Genomic DNA, 10,000 nt, shown 5'->3' on the forward strand with positions numbered 1-10,000 from the left:
GCGAAATTGTTACAAAGTAACAACGCTCAGCATGGGTTCGAGTGACGTAGTTAAGAGCAACAATGCGGCCATGCTCCCAAAACATTTCACTGCTTGAATACCTTGAAATGTGTTGTTAAATTAATCATAATTACTTTAGTGAAAATGTACAAAAGTTATGGACGTGATCTGCGAAATAATGTGTAGGCTATTTTAAGGCTCATCACCAGTTTGGACGCAGCAGGCATGGGTGGAATCGTGAGACACCGTAACTTCAAAGCATAATTGTGAATTCAGATGTATAGCCTACCTGTAACGTGTCCAAGAAAATGCTTCGTCTGAATTTCCCTCGCCGTATCTCCATTTCCAAAGCGGAACCCCGAGCGATGGTTGCTCGAGCCGTCTGATTTCGGCAAAACATGATTATGATATTTTTCGCATCCGAGACGTGCGGCAACTATTTCAGCCAAAAGACTAAACTTGGAGCGACGCAATCCAACGGTTCTGTCTCACACTCTGTTGAGATTTAGCTTTTCGACAGATATTTATTCCGATTTAGGAGAATAGCTGATGTGTTTTCTCATGTTGTCCAGCAGCAACTTGTGGAGAAACTAACTTGAGCAAGCTGTCTGATGTCGCATCAGCACTCCACAGCTCGAATTTCCAAAGGGACCCATCGTGACTGTTGCGCTTGGCTTTTCCATTGTAAACTTTTCCAGTGTCTGAAAGGCGGCCTCTGCCGGTAGTTGTGGCAACCCAAGACATAGGCCTACAATATGTCTCATGATATTGACTTGTTAGGTAGACCCGTTATGTAAATCTCTCTCTCTCTCTCTCTCTCTCTCTCTCTCTCTCTCTCTCTCTCTCTCTCTCTCTCTCTCTCTCTCTCTCTCTCTCTCTCTCTCACACACACACACACACACACACACACACACACACACACACACACACACACACACACACTCACGCCCCTCTCCCAGTTGCTTACAGACAAGTTATAAATATTGCCACTGCAGCTGGAACATATGACTCCTGTGTATGTACTGCTAGAATTAGAATTTTTTAACAGTTTTTTCCCTGTCAGTTTGACCCTGACTCACAATGAAGACCTTTGTATGTATATTTTCATACAATGCACTATGTCTGCCTTTTTGTGTATGCATATGACTATGTCACAGATTCTTTATACACGTTAGCAGATATTGGTACATGTACATGTGCATGTAGCTAAACCTGGTGGAAGACACTTTGTTGTTGAGTTACTGAGAAAGACACAAAATGCACAAAGTTGTTTTACCCTTTCAAATCTCCAATACAAAGTGAGTGAAGTATTTATTATAACCTACTCTTAGTCCCTGGTACTGGTTTACTGTAAACAGTTGTTGTGCTTTAATTAAATATGTGTATTCACTATTCATTACTAGTCACTAGTCATTATTAGTCACTAGTCATTACTTCAGATATTATTCCGTCATTACTCACGTAACCCTATTGTAAAGTGTTACCAAGTGAGTAATGAGGTAGTAATAACCGCAAGGTAATAAATGCAGATTAGGAGCGGGAAAGGATCTGCACACTGCTTGCAAAAGACTTAATTTATTAGGAGCAACGTTTCGATCATAGATCCCTGAAGAAGATCTATGATCGAAACGTTGCTCCTAATAAATTAAGTCTTTTGCAAGCAGTGTGCAGATCCTTTCCCACTCCTACATGTGACAGTTTTTTGATTTGGCACCTGCTGATGCTTTTTTGCTGGATGTGCACATTTTCCACTACACAATAAATGCAGATTAACCTGCTCCAGGATTACTGCACCAGCATACCGCCACCTACAGCATCACGCAGGACACTAGGCACATCTCCACATTCACATTTGGGCAAATAATATGAATACAAAATGATGATAACCCAGTCTTCAAAAAGACTCACTCAGATCGCAATGGATGCCTTAAATAAGGAAAGTATGATTAATAACAACATCATTTTTCTAAGAAAAGCCTATGTTTATTCATTTTTACACATTTTTATCCTATCTTTCTTGTGAGTTGTGAGGTGAGGTGCTTGTGCAGGTGGAAGCAATGGCAGGCTGGTGTTTGGCACGGAAAGCTCCCCATCACCAATACTGGTGGTGCCATCCTAGAACACTTTAGGCCCCAACATGTCCAAGTCCAGAAGGGGGTCCTAGTGCAATGGATGCCAACAAGCAGCGTTCAGTGGTAGAACAAAGACATAAACTTCCTTCCAGAACGTCATATTATAGAAGTGCTAGAAATTGAGCCGGTAGCTTGGACTTTAGCTCAGTTGTTCATGGACCTGCTTCCCATGCTGTAGGCTTGTTGTAAGGTTGCAGATTCGACCCCCGAGTGGCCAAGTGTGCAGATATGACCAGCAGAAAACTACTGGTATTACCAGGGAAGCCGGCACAGGGGGGCAAATGGGTCACTTGTCCAGGGCTCAGGTAGAGAGGGGGCCCAGAATTGGATCCTCATTACATTGTACGCATTGAGTTTGGGGCCCTTTAAGTTGTATTTGTCCCGGGCCCTGCCAAAGCTGTCAGTGGCCCTGGGTATAATGCATGCCTAAAGGAGTACCCATCATTTACAGAGCACAAATTATTTCTTTTTCTTTTTGTGCTTGCTTTTTTCCTCATGCTTCTTCTCGTCTTTTTTATCCTTTCTTTTTTCGTCCCGCTTCTTGTCCTCTTTTTTCGACTTTTCTTTTTTCTCTTCCTTTTTTGATTTTTCCTTTTTCTCTTCTTTTTTCGACTTGTCTTTCTTCTTCCCATCTTTGGGCGGAGGTGATGGTGGTGGAGGTGGTGGTGGAGGGCTGGGCTGTGGCTCCACTGGCTCACTAGCAGGCTGTTGTTCACTGGGGGGTTCATTGGGAGGTGCAGCATCAGCAGCAGGTACACTGCTTGCTTTGACGATCTCCTGTAAGATCTTCGACATGATGGCCGTGCTGACGTGGTTCCCCTCCTCCATGCTCAGGTGCTCCATGGGACTCTGCTTCCTGCTCACCAGGGCGTCCAAGATGGCCGCTCCTCCGACGTCCCCGATGCCGTTGCCGTCCAGATCCACTTTCTTAATCCCCACGTTGGCCCTCAGCGTCTCGGCCACCAGCTTGGCGCCCTGGTCCCCAAGCCCGCACTCGTCCAGCATGACGTGAACCAGCCTGGCGTTGGCCTTCAGACTCGTGAAGAACACGCTCCAGGTGGTGAGGTCTGGAGCGCTGGTCTTGCCCAGGGCCAGGTAGCGCAGCTGGGAGTGGTACCGCATGTAGGTGGCAAGGACCTGAAGGCCGTCCCGACCTATGCCGTTTCCACCCAGGTCCAGCTCTACCAGGCTCAAGGGCACAGATGGCGGAGCTGGATGCGGGGCAGGAACAGGAGGAGGAGCAGGAGGTAAGGACATGGCTCCCGGCGCTGCCTGGGGCTGGGTGAGCTGGGGCTGGGTGGTGTGCTGCTGCGGGGTTGGCTCCCCTGGGCTGGCTCCTTTGTTTGGGCTTGTTTGTAGGTCGGCCAGGCCTGTCAACAGCATTTGCACTCCAGAGTCCCCCAACCTGTTCCCGAACAAGCTGCAAATGGACAGATTACAGGTAAGTAAATTCATATGCAAATTCAGAATTTGTACAGCTTTATATATTCAAGGCTGCTGTTTGTGATTAAAGCAGAGGCAAACAGATCTGTTTCAGAAACGGAAAATACTGTTTTTTTCTAACGTCACTTTCAATTTTTGAACACGATATGTTTGCCTCAAGTATTCCACAAATGCAACTGGAAAACAAATTCACTCAAATGTACCACTTTTTATTTCCATACTATGTTTACACCTGTGGAATGACATTAAAGGACCAGTTCAGTCAATTTCAATATGCTGTTGTATTGCTCACGCTACCCTTGACTTGTCAGTACCCGGTGATGCCACATTTTTCGGCTAAGCCCTTTCCGAGATATGAGCTATTCTAATGGGGGTAGCGTGTGTTTACATTTTTTTTTTAATTAGCATAGGCCTACTCCAGATATTTTCCCAAAACGTACCGCTGTTTGCTAGTTGTCTGCTGATGTTGTATGACCTTTCGGATGTTTTTGGAAATAAATAAAAATGTTTTTTGATCTCAGAAAAGGCTGAAGAAGGGGGAAAAAACCCTCAGGTACTGACAAGTCCAGGGTAGTGTGAGTATTACAACTGCATGTTGAAATTGACTGAACTGGTCCTTTAAACATCCGCCCAAAAACAACCCACAAATTGCATTCAACACCCCTTGTCTTCACTTAACCAAGTGTTAGTTCTGGGCAGGCCATGGTGGTCAAGAGGCTTGCCGCTTTCCCCCCACCTCTCAACTCCATTAATAATTGATCCAAGTGTATCCCCTCAGCTTTCTTCCAGCGATTTGCCACACATCTTCGGCACATCCATTAAATGATATCACATTACATTCTATCTGTTTCAGCTAAACGTTGATTGGTTTATTCTACACACCTCCTCCTATGCTCCATCTTGTCATGTATTACATGGCAATGGCATGTTCTCTTGTCATGTACCCTGCTCTGTTAACGAGGAAATAATTATTTCTCCTTGTTATGCTGGGGAGAGAATTCCCTAACTGCTGCTGCTGCCTGATGCTCTGCCTTGACATGGTGCTCATGGAAATAGAGGGGCTCCTCTCCTCTGAACAGAGCCATTACTGCCAACTCATAGTTTACAAAAAAGACATTTCATTCAGAATCGTCTCTTGCGTTTCTCGACTAAAACGGTTCTGACTAAACTGGAGGCCCTCGAGCTGTGGCTTGCTGTAGAGCAGTTTCAAAAGGGTGTGTGGCCCCCATGGGGCTGATGAAGTTCAGGGTGAGTTGTTGATGTGTATTTGAGTACATATTAAGTATGTACATTCATTTATTTATGCAAAATATACAGCTTGACATTTGAGGCTGCCATCTTTGACTAATTAAAACAGAGACAGAGAGCCAAGGTTCAAAAAGGAAAAGAATTATGTATTATGTGGCACAGCGGCAGGACTTAAATTTCTTTGAAAATATCTGCCTCTGGTATGGGTGACACACACACACACACACACACACACACACACACACACACACACACACACACACACACACACACACACACACACACACACACACACCTACCTGTATTCACCACATGCAATTGAAAAAGACTTGCACCATATTGTATGATCCTGTATATGCACATATATATATGAATATAGATAATCTAATCTACTTAAAACCCACTTGACAAACAAAGCATTTCACCAGCAGAAGGTGAACCAATGAGGCTAAATTGTAAGTAAAAGTAAGTGTAAGTGTATATTGTATCCAACAACCCCCCTTACCGCTACTTACTACAGGCTCTTGCGCTGTGACCTTCTGCAACCAAAATGGTAATGATCATGTCTAAATCAGTTACTAAAGACTCTCAGTAATACCATAGCTTAGTGGCAAAACAATTGCACACAGGGCCCCAGGGCACAACACTGATAGCCCCCATCTCCAGCCTCCTCATATGGACTACCAATGTGGAGATAGGGCCCCCACCATCAATACAGGAGGGCCCTGGGACCAGCCCCACCATCCCCACCCCCACCCCCACCCCCTGCCATAACTACATGTTGTTATACATGGGTTTACCGTTTGTAAACAATCGCAGACTGCACAACCCTGGCTGCGCACTGTTCAAACTCGGATTGTTGGAAACTGCTGTCACTCAAAAAATGCGCTCACGTGGTTGGCTGCTTAGCATCTTGCGCCTCCTCACACCACAAACGTTTGTTGTTATATATGTAATCTATAATGTTGTTGAGTATGCACATCAGTGGTGTAGTATATGTAGAACGCAGGTATTTAATGTTCATTTCATTTCATTTTCCTTGTATGACTTGTGCATATGAAGATAGTGACAAAAAAGCTGACTTGACTTGAATTGTATACGCAGTATACACACTTCAAAATGTCAAGGTATTCAGTATACCCACTTCAAATTGATTGATCCCTTATTTAGAATAGCAAAAATATTATACAGTATACCCACTTCAAAAAATGCTCAAATATACAGTATACCCACCCCCAAAACAATGCACTGATGTGCATCCCTCTACTTACTAGAGGCCCTTGAGCTGTGGCTTGCTGTACAGCAGCTCCAGCAGGCTGTGTGCCCCCGCGGGGCTGATGAGGTTCAGGTTGAGGTTGATGGTGCTGACGGTGGAGCGGCTCTGCTTCAGGGAGTCCACCAGGCTCCGCAGCAGCTCGTCCGTCATGCCCGTGTTCCGCAGCACCAGTTCGTCCACCTCGTCCGACGCCTTCAGCACATCCGCCACGGCACCCAGCTGAATGAGTTGAATTGAATTGAATGGCCGAATGAATGAATGAATGAGTGAAAGAAAGAAAGAAAGAAAGAATGAAAGAAAGAAAGAAAGAAAGAATGAATGAATGAATGAATTACTTTATTTAGTCTTTGATGTAAAAAGATCTTATACCAACAGATACATACATAAGTAGACGGGGATATACTGTACACAAAAAAGCCATAAGACTTATTTCCATTGTGCTCCCTGAGCCATCCATGAAGACAGTGCAAAAAAAAAGAATGCAAAACTAAATGAGTTATATTGTTCGCTAGATGTTGTGAGGGATTTCATTGATTTTGAATGGGCCTTCCAAACGTTCGGATGTGATTATATTGCTACAATGGCCGGCTGTTGATATATAGTCCCCACAGCCAATTGCAATGACATTTCATCTCTTCAGAATTAGATTCAAGTCATGTTTGTCCAGCTGATACCCTATTAAAATAAACACAACATGAACAAGCTACGTGTACATGTTTGGATGAAAACAGGGTAAGCAATGCATGAGTAAGTCAGTGCAGGAGCATTCTGCTGATCGCTTTAGTTTTTATAAGGGTAGGCAGCCTGGCCAATCAGACTATAACATGAAACTGCCATAATCTGCTGGTTTGGTCTAGTTTACTAGGCGGTAGGTACACACAGGAAAGAAGAATCGTCACAGTCTGAGAGGGACCAGAACTAAAACTGAAGGCAATTTGTTTTGTTATTATGGTCCTCCTGATAAGGAAAAGGTGGGTACATGAAAGGAATAATTACGTATCCAAACCTCTTGAACTTAGCCGAGTCATCATAGAATAGAATAGAATAGAATAGAATAGAATAGAATAGAATAGAATAGAATAGAATAGAGAATAATAGGATGAAATGCTTTTGACTGAATGGGAACTCCAGGAAAATTGAAATAGCCACTCTTACATTCAGCTGAAATGGGGCAGTGGGCAGGAAATGTTTTCATCATGTGAGTCTATTTACTGCCATGTCCGCAAGACTCACAATAGAGGAACAATAGATGTGTATTGAAAGGTAATTGAAGACATGCACTGTTTGGTATAGTCCAGTCTTTGTTAGGTTTCTGAGAACAATGGGCATTCAGCTGGTATGATGCGATACAGGCTTGAACTGACAAATGTCAGTAAGTTTAAAACTCAATGTGGGCTTTGTTTGGTACTTCCGACAATCAGATTGGCCCATCTGACGCGCCAAGCTCATCTGGCCAAGATCCCCAGGACAGAACATGGCTAGAGACAGGATCGATGGGTGTCGAATGTCTCTGTATGACCATGGCAGAGTTTCAAACTATCAATCAAGCTTCAAACTATATCTGATGCCTTAGGTGCATGCTTAGCACAGCAGGTTTGTGTGTGTGTGTGTGTGTGTGTGTGTGTGTGTGCGTGTGCGTGTGCGTGTGTGTGTGTGCGTGTGCGTGTGCGTGTGCGTGTGCGTGTGCGTGTGCGCGTGCTTGTGTGTGCGTGCATGCGTGTGCGTCTGTAGTAGCAGTCTAAACACATTTACAGGGTACTGTATGCATTCTGATTTTTTTATTATTTGGGAAATGCAATCTGCATGACCAGCAAAATGTGCAGCAGGTTTGTGTGTGTGTGTGTGTGTGTGTGTGTGCGTGCGTGTGCGTGTGTGTGTGTGTGCGTGCCCCTGCATGCGTGTGTGTGTGTGTTTGTGTGTGTGCGCATGTACGTGTGCATGTGTGCGTTTCAATTTGAAATCTTCATTGGCTGACAGCAATTTACCCATAACCGCACCTGTTTTTGTAGCTCCTCTATACTGATTCCCTCTCCAAGTACAGTTGTCTTCTTGCGACCTAAATCTGAAAAGATGGAAAAAAAGTCGAAGTTCTTCCAGTTGTGCATGACAGACAGAGCAATTGAAAGAGACTGTCTAGGATCAATGTGAACTGAATTCCTACAAAGATTTAATCAAGAAGCATTATACAGCATGCTTTAAAGGTTCTATTGGGCAATTCCTACAGTTTTTAAAAACACAAATCAAAGTTCATTTAGCCTCCTGGGGGAAACACAATGTATCGCTTCTTGTCCCCTCTAGGATTTTGGTTTGGTTTATTTATGGATATAGGAAGACAAAGGTATCCAAGGGATAACATGCAAAAGTGTAAACACTTATTTCCAACATGGTCCCCTGATGGAAGAGGACAAGACTTAACAAAAACATGTAACAGATATCACATACACATATGCCATCGCATTCCTACGTCACCTAGTTCTCCACTTTATTCCATGGCATAGGTAAAGTGAGAAATCATATGTACCCATGTGGTCATCAGCAGCATCTCCGCTTTCACTCTCCCCACTCAGCTCCACCTCTGAGGCTGACGCCCCCTCACCGGGGCCTTTAGACATACGCTCCTGCACCGCAATGCGCTCCTGCTCTGTAGTGGACATCAATCACAAGACACAGCAGGCATTTTAAAATGGATGTTGCAAGAACAGCATGACCAAGTTGTAAGTAATATGATGAAATGTTGTTGATATAAAAAATGTCTCTGATGGAAAAGTAATATTGTTGGAACATTCCATTTCATCTGAAGAAGAAATGGATGAAAGTTCCGCATATGAGAACATACACATTATGTAATGACTTACATTACCCATTTTCATTGATATTTCACACAAATACAATAAAAGGTATGAAGGAATGACAGATATCATTCACCTTCGTATGCAGTATATTATACATGCCACTTCCATAATATCTGAGCACCTGTGATGTATATAAGCTGTATACTATATACTCACTGTGTACTTTAAACCAGATCTTTTTGTTTGAAAAATTCTCGAGGCTCGAGCTGAGTTCCATGACTTCCTCAAAGAAGTCTCTCTCTCCAGCTCTGCCTTTGCGGGGCGAGTCCCTCTCCATCCTCTGTGCCTTTCTGTCCTCTGTATTTATCATAGCCCTCTCATGCTGGAGAGCTCCTTTCAGAATACAATAGCAGGGTACTTTAGTTTGACAATGAATGATAAAGCATATGCATCCATGTAGCTACAGTATAATTCCTTTAAAGGATAACTTCTGCCAATTTCGACATGCAGATGTAATGCTCACACTACCATGGACTTGAATGGACTGATTTTGTTTTTCTTCAGCCTTTTCCGAGATACTGGTCATTATAATGGGGGCATTTACATTTAAAAAAAAAACATCTTGATTTATTCCCAATAACATCCAAAAGGTTATGCAACATCAGCAGACAACTAGTAAACAGCGATACAACAGTGATATAATATTTGGAGTAGGCCTATATTAAGAAAGTTTTTAATGTAAACAAAATCTGCAAAAATAGCTCAGATCTCGGAAAGGGATGAGCCGAAAAATGTAGCATCACCGGGTACTGACAAGTCAAGGGTAGCATGACCAATAAAACAGCATATTGAAAAAAATGCAGCATCACCGGGTACTGACAAGTCAAGGGTAGTGTGAGCAATAAAACAGCATATTGAAGAAAATGGCTTAAGTACCCCTTTAATCTTCTTCATCATGCATTCATTTGACATTGAAAGAATGACTTTTCCAGCACATGAAATGTGACTCATGATAATAATGAAAACTCACCATACGCTTGTGTCTGATGTACTTGCATTGGATTGTCTTGCCTTGCCTTGTCTTGCTCTGCTTTCAGCTGCCAGGGGCT

The 10,000-nt window shown here is 43.4% G+C and overlaps 2 protein-coding genes across 3 annotated transcripts in view; both read right to left on the reverse strand.

The window, feature by feature from the left end:
- Positions 1-660, reverse strand: part of rtkna (rhotekin a) — a 144,681-nt gene extending 144,021 nt beyond the window's left edge. The window contains exon 1 of one of the 2 annotated variants that reach the window (XM_063195025.1): positions 290-660. In XM_063195025.1, the coding sequence (XP_063051095.1) occupies positions 290-400 (111 nt within the window). In that variant the 5' untranslated portion in view covers positions 401-660. The remainder of the gene's footprint in view (positions 1-289) is intronic. The other variant, XM_063195028.1, reaches the window with a different exon arrangement.
- A 1,478-nt stretch (positions 661-2,138) lies between these two features.
- The window catches only part of LOC134444166 (uncharacterized), a 19,829-nt gene continuing 11,967 nt past the window's right edge, over positions 2,139-10,000 (reverse strand). The window contains exons 5-9 of the mRNA XM_063193586.1: positions 9,108-9,284; positions 8,621-8,740; positions 8,097-8,161; positions 6,095-6,318; positions 2,139-3,552 (exon numbers count right to left, since the gene is read on the reverse strand). Of these exons, the coding sequence (XP_063049656.1) occupies positions 2,592-3,552; positions 6,095-6,318; positions 8,097-8,161; positions 8,621-8,740; positions 9,108-9,284 (1,547 nt within the window). The 3' untranslated portion in view covers positions 2,139-2,591. The remainder of the gene's footprint in view (positions 3,553-6,094; positions 6,319-8,096; positions 8,162-8,620; positions 8,741-9,107; positions 9,285-10,000) is intronic.

Source organism: Engraulis encrasicolus, chromosome 3, assembly GCF_034702125.1.
Source record: "Engraulis encrasicolus isolate BLACKSEA-1 chromosome 3, IST_EnEncr_1.0, whole genome shotgun sequence".
In the NCBI taxonomy this organism is placed as follows: domain Eukaryota; kingdom Metazoa; phylum Chordata; class Actinopteri; order Clupeiformes; family Engraulidae; genus Engraulis; species Engraulis encrasicolus.